We start from the raw sequence: 17,715 nt of genomic DNA on the forward strand, positions 1-17,715 counted from the left end.
ATCTTGAATTCTAAATAAATTAATTCTTCTTTTATTGAGTTTGATATATTTATGCATTAATATTATCATTATTGTTATTTCTCATATTATTGGAATTATTGTTCATGGCTACTTTCCCATGAATCCTAATTGATTTGATGTTCATGAATATTTTTACACATGTTTTGAGTAAAGATGTTGGCTTTTTATTATTTTTATTGATAAAAAGAAGTTATATGAATTAATACTATATATGTATTTTATTGAGTTTTGAAAGAGCAAAAGAGTTGAATTTGAATGAATTTGAGAAAAATGATATTTTGAGCAAGATGTTTTGATGAGATGTAAAATGATGTTTTTGGAAGTATAATGATTGATGAACATGAAATGAGATGAGTTTGATGATTTAAATTAAAGTCCAATGAGACTAGATGATGAGTTTAATATGAGCACATATTTTGGGAGTAGTATTGAGCACCGAGTTGGGTAAGAGTTTAATTGACTCAAACCCCAGAACTACGTAGCCAGCGTAGGATGGAGGTTATGCCTCTTAAGTCCCTAAAAGAGGACTTTGATGAGTGGATCCAAGATGGTGATGTCCTTTACCCTGGCAAGGTATTGGATGGATGTGGCAACGACATCGCTTCGTTGTATCATCGCTAGCTCATAAGTGATGGTTGTCGGTTAGAGAAACTCCCAATTGAGTAAGCATTGCTTGTTACTATTATTTTTATTATTATATTTTAAACTTGCATTACATATTGATGTTGAGATGATGTTGAGTTCTGAGCTGAGTTTTCTTGAGAGAAGTTTCTTGATATTTTTCCTTACCTTCCTGCCATTTTACATACTCGTACATTCCACGTACTGACGTCATTCGACCTGCATCGTTTTATGATGCAGATACAGGTGTTAGAGATCCTCAACAGGCGCTTCGTTGAAGATCATTATTTTTCAACTATTTGGTGAGTCCTTCTTATATTCGGATGAACTCTTTATCCTTTAAGTATTGTTGAGTATTATGTTTCTTTTAATGTAGCCATGGATATGTCATTGGCACCATCTAAGAGTATTAGAGGCTTCATAGACAGAGTTTAATGATGTAATTGGAGTAGTTCTCCTTTGAAACTACTTCTTCTAAAAACAAAATTCTTCTTTCATTAGATGTTGTTAATGGAGAGCCCATATAAGTATTCTTATTAAGTCTTCCGCTGATGAATGAATAAGTGATGAGACCAAGTGGTTCTCTCAGAGGCCAGAGATGGTTTCTGAGTGCCGGCCACGCCTAGGGTACCCTCTCGGGGCGTGACAATTCTCCTCCATTATCTGTCCTCAAACACTTGATCTTTTTCTCAGATTCAAGTTCCACCCGCGCTTTGAATTCTTTGAAAACTGAAAAAACATCTATCTTCCTCTTGATTGGATACACCCAACTTTTCCTGGAGTAATTATCGATAAATGACACGAAATATTTCGCTCCTCCTAGAGACTCCACCGGTGCTTGCCAGACATCAGAGTGAACCAGATCTAGTATTTCCTTGCTCTTAGCAGAGGAACTGCTAAACTTCAGTCTATTTTGCTTACTGGTAACACAATGCTCACAAAAGGGTATTGAAACCTTTTTGAGCCCTGGAAGAAGTTTTTGCTCAGCAAGAATCTTCAAACCTCGTTCCGACATATGGTCAAGTTTACGATGCCACATCATCGTTGATTCTTCAAATGAACTTGCTGACACGGTTGATGTTTCTCCTTCTTGGTGTGTTTCACCTTTAAGCACATATAGATTTGCAGCAAGTTTTTCTGCTTTCATCACTACAAGTGCTCCTTTGGATATTCTCATGAATCCACCATGAGTCTTATACGAACATCCATTATCATCTAGTTGTCCTAAAGACAATAGATTCTTCTTCAAGTCTTTTACATGTCGTACCTCCTGGATGGTGCGAACCGTGCCATCATACATCTTTATTTTGATGGACCCAATACCAATAACATCCAAAGCATGATCGTTTCCCATGAACACAGACCCTCCTGAGATAGGATTATATTGATGAAACCATTCTCTCCTGGAAGTCATGTGCCATGTTGCTCCTATGTCCATGATCCAGACATCAGCGAAACGTTTTCTGCCTTCATTAATTGATATTGCCTCACTACATAAAATATCGCCATCATCCGAGGTACATGCAACATTCCCTTGAGCATTTGATGGCTCAGGGTTTTCACTCTTCTTCTTGAACCGACAATCTTTCTTGAAGTGCCCTTTCTTGCCACAGTTGTAGCACTTGATATTCTTCTTACTTCTTGATTGAGATCTGCTATGATTGTGACTCCCACTGGGGCCACGTTCCGTTGGTCTTCCTCTCACCATCATCAAAGCTTCAGCTTGCTGTGAATTTGCTTGTCTGTCTTCCTTATTTTTGCGCCTATTTTCTTCTTCCAAGACAGCGGCTGCAATTTCATTGAAAACTAGACTGTCTGTATTGTTCGTCAGGTTGATGATGAGTTGATCATACGAGTCAGGCAGACTTTGAAGTAGAAGCTCCGCACGTTCAGTACCCTCTATTTTGCAACCCATTGTTGTAAGTTGCGAAAACAGAGTATTCAAAGTATTGATGTGTTCAGTAACTGACATGGACTCTGCCATTCGAAGAGTATACAATCTTCTTTTTAAGAAGATTTTATTATGTAAGGACTTGGCCTCATACAATCCTGTAAGGGTATCCCATATTTCCTTCGCCGTCTGCTTTTCCGCCACACTAGACAACACTTGATCAGCTAGTGTCAAGTGTAGAGCAGCAACTGCGTTGCTGTCTATGTCATTCCACTTGCTGTCATCATCAAAGTCTGCGGGCATGCCTTCAATTGCAGCTAAGCAATTGTCTTTTCTCAATATCGCTTTTATTTTCATTTTCCACAATGAGAAATTAGTCCCATTGAATTTTTCAACATCAAACTTTGTTGTACTCGGCATTGTTATTTGCTTCACACCCTTCTAGATCGTTTCTGAATATTTTTGCGAACAATCATGACAAACTGTACCATCATCGAAATTTACTATTCACCAAATTTTACTGTTCACGAAAAGTTACTATTCACAGATAGTACCTTCGCATAAAATAGACAGAATAACCAAGGGTTCTGATACCACTGTTGGGGTGAGGAAGCACCACAACTAAAGTTTGATATGATGAAAATATTGAAAAAAAATTGGACACGAGAATTTTATGTGGAAACCCCTCTAAATGATAGAAGGGAAAAACCACGGAGTAGAAGGATCTCACTATTTAATATGGAGTACACAGCTCTCAAATACAAGGAGAAAACAACAATTAACACTTCTCTCTTGTAAAAGGAACAACTACTAAAGAGGACACTCAAGACTAAAATATTTATTTTGGTGTATAACTCTCTTTGTATTCTTACTCTCTCTTTTGGGATGATTTAAATGAGGGCAGGAAGCCCTCTATTTATAGTAGGATGAAAACGCATAGAAAATTTACGCGTTAATTTTCTACGCGTCTGTCAAAGAAGTCAGCAACATTTGAAGACTTAATTGTTGAAAACTAAACTTTCATTTTGCAGCCTGCAGCCTTTTTTGACTCCCTTTTGCAGCAGCCTTTTTTGACTCCTCTTCTTTTGTTGAAGACTTTCATAAGGAAGATCCGAGTGGTCGTGATTTATACTTTCCTGTAGTGAAGTTGTACTTTGGCAGTGTAAACTCAAGTACAATGTTTCTTCTGACACAAGAACGACTTATTGTGAACTATCATGGGCTCTACTACTTGGCCTTTGTTGGATGGGATAGCGATTTGTCAATATTTGGCATGGTTCAGCTCCAAGGTGTAGGATTAGCTTTTGATACTTAAGCAAGTACTTTGTCATTTGACTTAGATGCATGTGATTGAGTATAAAAATTGGTACTAAATGTCTTAATGTTAACTTTCACTTTGTTATGATGATATTTTCTAGTTCATTGTTTTTGACAATAATGCTCTATGATGGTATAGGATATAAGGATGCAGGCAAAATTATAAAAGTTGAAAAGAAAGTTGAGTTACATATCAACCTCAAACTTCCTTTTACAAATGGATAACTAAAAAAGATAGATTGTTCTTTCAAAGTAAGCTGGAGTATTTTTCTCCTGTCTTCTTCTTCAAATCTTTCCAATAGCTCTTCATAGTTCATCATTTCTTCTTGGGTTTGTTGGATCTTGTTGAAGTTGTTGACATTGTCATGTGATTCTATTTTGTCAGTCGTTTCGATAGATGCATTGGAACAAATTCCTCAGTCATCTCAACATTCCAACTAGTCTTTCGTTCATACTTCTTTTTGTTATTGCGTTGTTACCTAGGAGAAATATCTACAATCCTAGATGCATTTGCAAAACAATGATCCAACACATCCTCTTCACCTTCCTCAAAGATGTCCTCATATTGTAGGTTATCAAATCTATTTGGAGAGAAATGACTACTACCGTCTACCACCAACTTGTAGTTGTTTTTAGTGTTAATAGGCTAAGTTGAGCATACTCTTCACTTTTGATGCCGCACCCAAGTCGGATTCTTCAAAATACACTATTTTCTAAGAATCCAACAAGTATCTACTGGCATTTTTGAAGAGTCTGGGCAACATAGTTAGTAGGTGTTAGAAAAGTCAACTTTTCAACATCTGAACTCACCAAATGATAACTTAAAATTGCAGCAACATCTGTGATGGCAAACCTTGCCCAGGACTCGGGCAACTGAATTAGTTAAATTCTTTCCCTGTTAAAAGCTTGAGAAGCACAACCCTGTATCTTTCTTGTAGGATATAAAGTCTAAAGACTCGACTATTGGCGAAAGACTCAAGTATGAATCTATGTCATTAGATTCTACAAGTGTTGCCTCCCAAAAATTGGATATCTTGGGATCAACATATTTATCGACCAAGACACGTTGGGTGCTTATTATGTTTCTATGAACAACATGGCCTGATGAAGCCAAGACAGGGCTTTCACTACGCCAACCACAATTTTAACCCTTAGAGGAAAGTCCAAGAGTCTTTCCCTGTTGTCAGTTGAATGCAGGCACTCATGTAAGTTTCAAATTAGGCATGTGTTTGTAAACTAGAAGACACTCGTCCCTTTCGGAACAAGATGAAAGTTCAGGCAAAACCAACTAACTGATCTACTATGATTCCCTACCGTCATATAAACTAGAACAGACAGAGTACTTTATTTCTGGGGAGTTCTTAAAGAAGGAAAAGGTAGTTGTACCAGCAAAATGTTTACCTTGGGCAATAGAAGCATCTTCTTAACCATAAACAAACAGACCACGGAAAATATGGCAGGAAATACCCTTCTTCTAAATGGGCTCTAATGATTTTAGCTCAATCCTATCAAATCACGTTGGGCTAAGCCATCCCAGCATTTCAAGCCCATATTCTGCCAATAAATTCATGCTCCCCATTTTAGGAATGATTCCTGAAAAAAGAATTTTTTTTATTTATTGGACAAAAATAATAAATAGGAGTCAAAATCTGATTCTTTTTGCTGTTATGGTAAGAAAATCTACTATTTGTCTCTAAAGAGAATATAATTCATTTTGTAGAATAACTTGATCAAAAATTTTCCTATATTGACACAACTTGATTATATATATGAGTGCAAGCAGTGTTAGACATATCTCAAACCAAATCAAGCAATTAGAAAAATAATTTCAATAACAATGGAGAAGTTCCTCCATATTCACCTTTTGATTTCAATTATTTTCTCAATTTTGATTGTAGTTTTGGGAAATGAAAAATATTTTTCACTCCTTAACTCAAGTTACATCATGGAAGCTAGAAAAAGATTTATGTCTATTGATACAACTAAGATTATAGCTCCTCCAATGCCATCCTATACTTTTGCCCTTTACAATCGCGATTTATTTGAAAAGTCAAAGTTCAAGGACTATGTCTCGTTACTTGAAAGTAAACTAGCTCGTTGTCAAGTTAGAGCAAATCATTTGGCATCTATTCTTGAAAATGGTTACGTGATTGGTGCGAATGGAACTCTGAGAAGGCCAAACGGCACAGATGAGAGTAAAAGGGACAATGGAAAGGTTCCGAAAACAACAAGCACAAATTTGGTAAGTGGTGAGTATGTTGCATCTTTTACTCTTGGCACTGAACAAATTAAAGCTTACTTACTAATAGACACTGGAAGTGATTTAGTTTGGTGGCAATGTGGACCATGTGAGGCAAATAAGTGTTACAATCAAAATGATCCTATATATGATTCAACTAAGTCCAGAACATACCGGCAACTCAATTGCATTGTGGAAAATTCTAGTTGTTTAGTCGCGTCCAGGGCATATGAATGTACTGAGTTTGACAATGAGTGTCTCTATGATTACAAATACGTGGAGGGATTAATAACAAAAGGTTGAATTGCAAACGACGTGTGATTACTTTTGTTTTAGACCAAAATCAAAAAATAAAGCCAAACTCTGTGTGTACAATATTAAAGGGCACTGGCCATATACACATGGGGTATTGTTTTTCATAACGGAGCGTTTGTGATAATGATGATGAGTCATATATAGTCGACTCCGAATAGCTTGGGATTGAGGTATAGTTATTGTATTCTAGAAAACAACAATTCAGGAAGACATACATTTCTTGCTAAACGAAGAAACCATAGAAAATAAGTTCCAAGCTAATGATTCTAGTCAGAGGCGGAGCCAGAATTTTTAGCTGATGAGTCTGGATAGATTATTTATACATATGAAATGGTTCTTCAACACAAACACGTGGTTTAAGCCAAAGCTACTTGTACCTTTGGTGGCTCCGCCCCTGCTTCTAGATCAAGTGCAACTGTTTTTCAGGGTCCCCTGTTTGGTCATGGACTCGAGCAATCGCAGTAACAGTCTGATAAACTTGTTGCATTGTTGGCCTTTGATCCGGAATGAATTTCATGCAGTTACTTGCAAGTTCAAGTAGTTGCATTACCATATTATCATATCCTTGGCCTAACAATAGTTTATCCACATCAAGAGGACTAGCAAAAGAACTGCTGGATAAATTTAGACTCGAGCAGCTCAATTCGTAAGATTCTTTCCCCGTTAAAAGCTCGAGAAGCACAACCCCGAATCGATAGACATCTTTTTTGTATGTTGTAAAGTCTAAAGACTCAAATATTGGCAGTAGACTCAAGTTTGAATCTATGTCATTTGTTTTTGCGAGTGTTGCCTCCCAAAAATTGGATAACTTGGGATCGAAATTTTCATCGAGCAAGATACATTGTGTGCTAATGTTACTATGCACAACATGGATAATTGGACCATCATGAAGCCAATCCAGGGCTTTCGCGACACCAACGATAATTTTAAGCCTTAGAGTAAAGTCCAAGAGTCTTGCCTTGTCGTCGGTTGAATGAAGCCACTCATGTAAGTTTCCATTAGGCATGTATTTGTAAACCAGAAGTCGCTCGTCCCTCTCAGAACAAAAGCCGATTAAAGATACCAAATTCGGATGCCTCAAACTACCTAGAGTTGTGATCTCGGAAACAAACTCTTCCTCCAAATCCTCTGAAACATGTAGCCTCTTTATGGCAACTGTAAATCCATTTGGGACCAGTGCTTTGTACACTTTCCCCATCATTCCATTCCCAATTTCATTGTCTTGACTGAAATTCGAAGTCGCTTTTGATAGTTCCATAAAACTCATTCTTGTAACAATCTTCTCCAGCTTTAGAATCTGAGGAAAAGAACATATCAACCATTACCACATTTTATTACTCCTCTACAACAATAGTACGACTGGACACAGAGTTTAAGAAAAAAAAAATTAAATGTGTGGTCTTAAACATACCATAACACTTGTATGGCTATAGAAACTTCCCATTAAAGAAGTAGTTTAAGTAGGCGTCTGGTCATAGATTCTAAATATTTTTCACTTTATTTGGAAAAAAGACGGTTGAAAGCGAGCAAAATGTTTACCTTTGGGCCATTGTTTACTTCTTCTCCTTGAGGCCATTCATTTCCATCAATCATCATTACCTTTGTTCTCTTCTTGATCAATAGAAGCATCTTCTTTACACCAGGTAAACCAAAGAAAAAAAGATATATACCAAGTAAAGTAAAAAGCGACCAGCCTGTCACAAAACCGCAAACAAACTGTACATGATGGTTCACTACGCGTTCTACAACACATAATTTCAGAGGAGGACCACAAAGTCCTGTATTATTTGCATAAATTTCAGTTGGAAAAGTGCCATTGATAAACCTTGGCACTGGCCCTGTCAACATGTTGTTGGCAACATTAAACGTCTTGAGTCGACCTAACGAGCCAATTTCTGGTGGGATCGGGCCTTCTAGTTTATTGTGGTCTAATTTGAGGGAATTAAGAAAAGTGCAATTTGCAATGTTACTTGGGATCACGCCTGAAAATTGGTTGCTCGAGAGATCAACCATTACAGTAAATCCAATTAGTTTTGATATATCCGAAGGGAGGGTACCATATAGCTCGTTTCTTGAAAGATCTAGATTAGTTAAAGAAGTGCAGTTTTTTATGCCTCGCGGAAACTTACCTTTAAGTCCCATGTCTGAAAGACTAATGGATAAAACTTTGTCTTCTTCAGGATGCCAGCATTGTATTCCTGTAAATCTGCATACGAAACCTTCTGTCTGATTATCGAACTTCCAAGTACTATTCAACATCTTCAAGGGATCTTCCAACCATTCTTTTATCGACATCAAGCAATCGATGTCACTCTGCACCGCGTTGCACCTTAGAGAAAAGCTGCAAAGTAGTACGAAAAATTGTAGTTCTAAGTAAAGAATGTTGCAGTTGCTCATTTTGGAAGTGAAATTTTTTGTTTTAGACACCATTGTGGTGTAATTTAAAAGAATCGTGAATTTATCGAGTTATTTACTTTGGCAATTGTAGTGTAAATTTTATCAAAAATGGACAGCAGTAGACTTGGGTCAATTGCACATTTTTCCAACACATTTTATACTCAACTCCACAACTTAAGACAGTAGGATATTTGAAAATTGTTACTTGAAGAAACAAGTCTTCCATGCCATCTTCAATTAGAGTGCTTTGGCTATTGGTCTCAATTACGCTTCAATCTGAATGCGCATCATGCGCATCTCAATGATTAACTTATTGTGTTTACATCTGAATATTAAATTATTAACATTGTTTGTTTTTTAACATCTAAATGTGCATGATTTATTTATTTATTAATATAATAAATATACAATAAAAATAAAAATAAAAATTAAATGTTAGAAAATGTTATTTGATAAAAAAATAAAATATTTATATTCACTGGTGATGATATTAGCAATGGTTGGTGTTAGAAGCAAGTGTAGACAAGTGAGGGTACATTAAGAAAAAAGCAATTTGCAATATTGCCACCTGGGATCGCGCCTGAGAATTCGTTTGCTTGAGAAGCCAAAAGTTATAGCAAATGCAATTAGTTTTTGATATATCGAAAGGGATGGGTCCATATAACTCCTTGTTTGAAAGATCTAGAAAGTTAAGGAAGAGCAACCTTGAATGCCTCGTGGAACCCAACTATTAAGTCCCATACCTGGAAGTCTAAGTGTAGTTTTGGAACATTGTAAAGTCTTTTTGTATTTTTTGAACTTTGTGTTCAGTCAAACTACATCACACAAATAGGGACGTATGAGAGTACTAAGTAAAGAAAGTTGCAGCAGTCTCAGGTCAAGCACGGTTGGAAGTATTTTCCAATAAAGTTTGTTATGTCAATTATAGTGTAATTTACTACCAAGTGATTTATGCAAAATAGGCAGCAATTGAGTCGGGTCAAGCACGGGTGGAAGTATTTTCCAATAAAGTTTGTTATGTCAATTATAGTGTAATTTACTACCAAGTGATTTATGCAAAATAGACAGCAATTGAGTCGGGTCAAGCACGGGTGGAAGTATTTTCCAATAAAGTTTTTCCATAACTGTACTTGTTCCAACTGTTCTTATGCAAACATTTTCCTAGGAAGTTAAGAAGATTACAACAAAAATGAATTTCGTCAACAAGCAAGTGTCGTTGCTATTATTCAAACAAGACGTTTGGTTGTATATCCGTTCATTGATTAAATTGGGTATGTATATCTGAAAGGTGAAAAGTATCTGATGATTATAGTCAGGGGTGGAGCCAGAATTTGTAGATCATGAGTCTGGATGCATGATTTGAGCCAAAGCTACTCATACCTTTGGTGGCTCCGCCCCTGCTTCTTGTCCAAGTGCAACTGTATTTCAGAGTCCCCTGTTTGTTCATGGACTCGAGCAATCGCAGCAACAGTCTGATAAACTTGTTGCATTTTTGGCCTTTGATCCGGAATGAATTTCATGCAGTTACTTGCAAGTTCAAGTATTTGCATTACCATATTATCAAATCCTTGGCCTAACAATAGTTTATCCACATCAAGAGGACTGGCAAAAGAGCTGCTGGATAAATTTAGACTCGAGCAGCTCAATCCGTAAGATTCTTTCCCCCATTAAAAGCTCGATAAGCACAACCCCGAATCGATAGACATCTTTTTTGTCTGTTGTAAAGTCTAAAGACTCGACTATTGGCGATAGACTCAAGTTTGAACCTATGTCATTTGGTTCTATAAGTGTTGCCTCCCAAAAATTGGATAACTTGGGATCGAAATTTTCATCGAGCAAGATACATTGTGTGCTAATGTTACTATGCACAGCATGGATAATTGGACCATCATGTCACGCCCCGAGAGGGTACCCTAGACGTAACCGGCACTCAGAAACCATTTCTGGCTCCCAAGCGAACCACATAGCCTGATCAGACATCCGTTCATCCATTCAATCAGCGGAAGACTTAAAATAAGGAGAATAGTCGGTGGGCAACTCAAATCATCAATCTAACTCAAAGAATAAAGGTCATGGGTCAACAATTCAACTCCGATATTTCTCATTTAAAAATAGTTTGACAAGAATAATTCAAGGAAAGAAATACTCAATCGACCCATCACTATCTAGTCTATGAAGCCTCTATCACTACTATCTAATTGGTGTCAATGACATGTTCATAGCTACCTCAATTCAAAATGAAAAGGGATAACTCGATGCAAGAATAACATAAGCGGTGTCCTCCGTATGTAGGGGAGGACTCCCCAATACGCTGAGTGTGAATAGATCCCCAATGATGCTCCTATTGACGATCTCTTAAACCTGTCTCTGCATCATTTCATGATGCAGGTCCAAATGGACGTCAGTACATGGAATGTACGAGTATGTAATATGGCAGAGTGAAACATACCTCAAGGAAGAATAACATCGGTCCAAATATCTCAAATCATAAAGATAAGAGAGACTCAAATAAGGTGTCATAAGTCTAAAGTAAGAATACATTTTTAGACAAAGACCAATAACACATCATGCAATCCAATCCAATCATACACAATACAGTTCAATCAAATCATATATCATCCGATTCAATCCAATCGTATACAATCGCTTCAATCCGGTCATATACAATCCGATCCGATCCGATCCAATCATATATCCCTCCATTCAACCAAATCAACATATCACCTAATCCAATCCGATCATATATAATCAACTCAACATTCAACTCAACAATCAACTCAAAGGACTCAACTCAGTAATATGCAAATTAAATTATGCAATGTTTTACAATTCAACTCAATCATCTACAATCACAATCAAACCAATCATATCAAGCACAATCCATTCAATTAGGAGTTTCTCTAACCGACAACCATAACCATATGAGCGAGTGATAGTACAACAAGCCGACATTGTTGCCACGTCCATTCATACCTTTCCAGGACAATTTTCAGTCTTTAGTCCTATGTTCATTTTATAGAAGAAAAAGGACATTCTTAACTATCCAATTCATTCTTTTCATTTCAATCAATACACATATACACAAAACCATCCATCTCAACCTCAAGACATTTATGACAAAGAAATCTCATCTTGGGTTCATGTGAATGAAACATGAATCCATACTCTCAACAAAACTCAACTCAAGAATATCGTCAATAATTATAAATCTATATACAAAGATACATTTGTAGTCAATAATATGAAAGTTGACTATTTAAGAATCAAGTCATGAAATCATCCATCAATTTCTAGTATATAAAGATATTCTAGGGTTTAGGAAAAGTTTCAAGAAAACCATCCTAGGAGGTTCAAATCTTTCACAACTCCTATCCAACACATACATGGGGCATATGGAAGAACTCAATCCATATTTTAGGTTAGCCTTACATACCTTAGAGTAGATTTTGAAGAAACCTTATTGTTAAGTCTTCAATGGAAAGCTTGAATCCTTGAATCTTGAGGGGAAATCTTATTGGATATGATTTGAGAGAGAAGGGGATGAGAATTAGGGTTCTTTGGAGAGGCAAAAGACTGAAAATTATCATCCAAAATGCGTCCAAGTTATATATATAGGTATTAGGTAATTTTCCCAAAATGCCCCTCCAAAATATGGAAATCGGGATAATTCCGCGATAGGTCCGCAACGCGGACGTGTCGCGCACCTTTCTTGTCGACAAAAAAATGAAATCTGGAAAAATTGTCAAAGTTCGCTGCAGGTCCGCCTGTCGCGGACCTCTCTGTTCGACCATTCATAACTTTTGACTCTGAACTCGGAAAAATGCAATCTTGGTAGCGTTGTAAAGAAGACTCAAAGACCTTTAATTTGATAGGTCATGGTCCACCCAATTCATTGTATTCTAGGAGTTATGGTCGTTTGAAGTTTACCCTTATACGATCTCATTCGGAAACTTAGGCGAAACGAATTCTTTGGACTCGGCTTTGTTCTAGGGATACCTTATGACCTTAAATCACATCTAATACACTTCAAATACTTAGAAATTGATACTAACTCATATATACAACTAGGAGTCACCGAGTTCGATCCTACACGCACATGAAGAATGGCTTGAGTTTTGGCGAAAAAACATCCGGGGTGTTACACATCATGAAGCCAATCCAGGGCTTTCGCGACACCAACAACAATTTTAAGCCTTGGAGGAACGTCCAAGAGTCTTGCCTTGTCGTCAGTTGAATGAAGCCACTCATGTAAGTTTCCATTAGGCATGTATTTGTAAACCAGAAGTCGCTCGTCCCTCTCAGAACAAAAGCCAATTAGAGATACCAAATTCGGATGCCTCAAACTACCTAGAGTTGTGATCTCGGAAACAAACTCTTCCTCCAAATCCTCTGAAACATGGAGCCTCTTTATGGCAACGGTAAATCCATTTGGGACCAGTGCTTTGTACACTTTCCCCATCATTCCATTGTCTTGACTGAAATTCGAAGTCGCTTTTGATAGTTCCATAAGACTCATTCTTGTAACAATCTTCTCCAGCTTTAGAATCTGAGGAAAAGAACATATCAACCATTACCACATTTTATTACTCCTCTACAACAATAGTACGACTGGACACAAAGTTTAAGAAAAAAAAAAGAATTTTTAAAATGTGTGGTCTTAAACATAACATAACACTTGTATGGCTATAGAAACTTCCCATTAAAGAAGTAGTTTAAGTAGGCGTTTGGTCATAGATTCTAAATAATTTTCATTTTATTTGGAAAAAAGACGATTGAAAGCAAGCAAAATGTTTACCTTTGGGCCATTGTTTACTTCTTCTCCTTGTGGCCATTCATTTCCATCAATCATCATTACCTTTGTTCTCTTCTTGATCAATAGAAGCATCTTCTTTACACCAGGGAAGCCAAAGAAAAAAAGATATATACCAAGTAAAGTAAAAAGCGACCAGCCTGTCACAAAACCACAAACAAACTGTACACGATGGTTCACTACGCGTTCTGCAACACATAATTTCAGAGGAGCACCACAAAGTCCTGTATTATTTGCATAACTTTCAGCAGGAAAAGTGCCATTGATAAACCTTGGCACTGGCCCTGTCAACATGTTGTTGGCAACACTAAACGTCTTGAATGGACGTAACGAGCCAATTTCTGGTGGGATCGGGCCTTCTAGTTTATTGTGGTCTAATTTGAGGGAATTAAGATAAGAGAAATTTGAAATGTCACTTGGGATCACGCCTGAGAATAGGGTGCCCGAGAAGTTTTGATATATCCGAAGGGATGGTTCCATATATTTGACTGTGAACTAAAGTTATAATTGTTATATATTAACAGTAAATTGTCGAAGAAAATTCATAAATTTCAAATTGTGAATCCGCTTGTAGCTATATTTCCGCGGGCTAATTTTTCCACCCACCCATAGATACTTCATTCTCAAAAGAAAATCCTTACTAACAGAAGACTATGACAGGAAAAAGATTAGCTAGTACTATATATATAATTAACTTTGTTTAGCATTAAACAAATTTAATTTCATACTGAATTAATTAATCACATGCATCTAAGTCAAAGGACAAAGTATTTTGTGAAGTATCAAAAGTTAATCCTACTGCTTGAAGTTGATTACTTCCTAATATTGTGAAATCTTGATCCCATGGTTTAAAAGCTAGGCAATATTGATTACCTATGAGCGTTACAACTCGATCTTGCGCTAAAAATAACATGGAATCAGGACTTTTACTACCAAAGTACAACTTCACAGCAGGAAAGTACTCCACACCGCCTTGTTCATCAGCTCGATAGCAAGTGTCAAAATCTCCCACTGGATTTTCAACGATGGGAATATTTCCTACTTCAGATCTAAATATGTAACGAAATACTATGTAGAAATCATTCGGGAAATGTGTAACGGTGACCCCGGTGTCCACCACCACTCCACCGTGCATTTTTTTACCGAAAAATTGCCACCACGACGGTTTCACCGGTACTTCCCGGTCATTAATAAAGATTTTGTAAAGGTTGACAAAATGCAATTGAGGGTACATGTAATTTGGTACTAATTTTGCCTTTGTTGCATTTGGCCATGGGGCTTTATGGAAATTTAAGGTAGATGACTTCCCTAATTCAAAACTTGGGAGGCATAAAGAAAATACTGCCGCGTTAAGTTGTGATGGTAAAGAATATCCACCTGGCAATTTCGTGTTTACTTTACGTCCAAGGCCAACAATTCCTGAATACGAACCACTAAATTGAACTACACCATCCTTTTGATTTTTTCCACATCCAAACATGATCCTTGGTGTTATATAGTCTAAAGTAAAAGTAATCACCTCGGAAGCCATGAGACCTATCGATCTAATTCCACTTCCATATGCTACATTATATCGACAATAAGTCGATTCTGGATTACATTCAAAAGATGGATCCTCAGTAATGCAACTCCCGTTGTCTATATGGCAATCGATGTTTTGAAATGTTTTCGATGTTTTAGATTCATATATAGGATGGTATATTTGTTTGTAACATTGTGCACAAGGTTCACATTGCCACCAAACTAAATCTGTGCCAGTGTCTACTTGCAAGTACATTTTACTTCTTTCACTACCAACCATAAAAGAGGCAACATACTCACCATCAGCATCGTATGTGGTCGTGGAACCCATGGATGGTGCTCCGCGATTTAGATAAACCATATTCCTTTTGTTAACACCATTGCCATTTTCAAAAATCGAGGCCAAATGACTTGCTCTAGTATGTCCTCTAGCAAGACGACTTCTGAGCATTGAATCATAATCCTTGAAGTTTGACTTTTCAAAGACATCGCGATGGTAAAGATTAAAACTATAGGATGGCATTGGAGGATCCGGAAGATTTGATGAATCAATAGACATAAACTTTTTTCTAATTTGCATAATAGAAGTGTAGTTTAGGGGTACTAAGATTGGTCTTTCATTTCCCAAAACTGAAAATAGAATTGAGAAAATAATTGACATGCAAAGATGAATATAGATGAATTTTTCCATTAGCATGGACAGATAGTATTGTGCTAATTTTGCTTTATTTGGGTTCAAATGTATGCACATAGTCATATATATACTGATTCATACTACAAAATTAAATATTGATCCAAAGAGATTTGATTATATTGATTTATTTTGTTATATGCTTGATTTTGGCTAAACATTTATTTCCCATTTATTTATGATCAGCTGATACTTGTTTGGTCAAATCAAATAAAATATACTCCATTTATATTTGAAAAACATAATTAAAAAATAGTAGCTAGATCTAAAAAAATCTGTATTATTTAGGTGCTACATTAATGTGGCTAATTAGGATTTACCCGATTATCAATATTTGGAGGGGAGTTCATTTTTATTCCAAACATAACTTTGAGTATATATATTTATATTAGGTGACTATCGCGATCGTGGATGTCATAGACATTGCTATCGCGGTAAATCACATTGATGAATTAGAAGACAAATATTCAAAATGAGGGGTTGGATGGTTACATATTTTCCTTTTTTGATAAATGTTAGAGATTGCCTCAAGTGTCTCTTCTTAAAATCGATAAAAACTACTCGCGCGCTTTATACTTATTTTTTTCAAATATTAAATCTTCTTACGAATTTAAGTTATATATATTGATAATATAATGTAATTTTTTTTACATTATCAATATAAGTTAATATGTTATAATATGTTACTTAACATTTATTTGATATTACCAACTAAGGTTTTGATTAATTAGAATATTTACAAAGTTTATTCCAAAAATATATTTGTAAGTCACATTTATTTGAATTATTCTTTAATTTTCCATTGTTTCAGGTTCTTTTTTAACAAAGTTTATTCCAAAAATATAAATAAATTGCGCACTGATAGTTGTAAATTATTTGGCCTTTAGGAAATTGGTCCAAAAAGGTGAGTTCGTATATGTTATATATAATGAGATATGATATGATTATTTGTATCCTAATTAATTAGGATATCCTAATGAAGTTTTCAAATAATATAGATTTTATTTTATTTTATTAATTAGTATATTCTTTTAGCTTGTACAAATATGAGTTCTTATTTAAGCAATCGAAGAGAATTTTCAAGATCCACTTTATTTGATTGTGGTATTGATTTATATTAATTTGAATGTAATCATACATATCTTCTTGAATTTGAATCATACATATCTTCTTGAATTTGAATCTTTCTCACTATAAACTGAATATGAATTATTTTGTGATCTAGAAACAACTGACATATCTTGATAATCCATTTTGATCTTTCTTAATTAAGGAATAAATCAAATCCTGATCATTTTCGTTTAATTTGTAAAATATTTTTTTAATAGGATCATAGTAAATATTCTTTCCATGATTATTGTATTTTGATTTAGACATATCTTATTCATCAAATAAATTGTATGCCAAAAAAAAAAATACCACAAGTAGATAATCTTTTATTAAAAATTATGTTTGTGGATTATCAGCAAAATTAATACGTAAAATATTGAATCTATTACCTAATACAAGGATCTCCCAAACCATTCCGATGTATATAAATGATGGAATAATCTGCACAAATTTCAAACCAAATGATCAATACTAAAACTAAATTCCAATAGGAAACACCTCCTCCTTACTCTTAGTCTTATATCAATGCTTCATTTGAATTCATTAGCTTCTTTGATCAATGAAAAATCATACTTCAAGGTTAATCATACTGCCCTTAAACAAGCTAGAAAAGCCTTCATGGCTTTTGATACATCCAATCTTCAAGATCCTCCAATGCCCCCTAAATCTTTTAGTGTTTACCATCTCGATCTTTTTGAAAAGTCAAAATTCAAGGATTACGATTCAGTGTTCAACAATCGTCTTACTCAGGATCATGCCAAAGCAGCTTACCTATCGTTGAA

The 17,715-nt window shown here is 35.7% G+C and overlaps 1 protein-coding gene and 1 pseudogene across 2 annotated transcripts; both read right to left on the reverse strand.

The window, feature by feature from the left end:
• Positions 1–6,563: 6,563 nt before the first annotated feature.
• Positions 6,564–8,855, reverse strand: LOC129893146 (probably inactive leucine-rich repeat receptor-like protein kinase At5g48380). 2 transcript variants are annotated; one of them, XM_055968642.1, is made up of 3 exons: positions 8,534–8,855; positions 7,944–8,386; positions 6,564–7,701 (listed from the first exon to the last, which is right to left on the reverse strand). In XM_055968642.1, exons 1-3 carry the CDS (start codon positions 8,832–8,834, stop codon positions 6,805–6,807), a joined length of 1,641 nt encoding a protein of 546 aa, XP_055824617.1. In that variant the 5' UTR covers positions 8,835–8,855; the 3' UTR covers positions 6,564–6,804. The 2 variants fall into 2 exon arrangements, with proteins under 2 accessions (XP_055824617.1, XP_055824616.1); XM_055968641.1 differs by having other exon boundaries at positions 7,944–8,855.
• Positions 8,856–10,171: 1,316 nt separating this feature from the next.
• LOC129893009 (probably inactive leucine-rich repeat receptor-like protein kinase At5g48380) lies at positions 10,172–15,691 on the reverse strand (annotated as a pseudogene).
• Positions 15,692–17,715: the final 2,024 nt, after the last annotated feature.

Source organism: Solanum dulcamara, chromosome 6 (assembly GCF_947179165.1).
Source record: "Solanum dulcamara chromosome 6, daSolDulc1.2, whole genome shotgun sequence".
Lineage (NCBI taxonomy): Eukaryota > Viridiplantae > Streptophyta > Magnoliopsida > Solanales > Solanaceae > Solanum > Solanum dulcamara.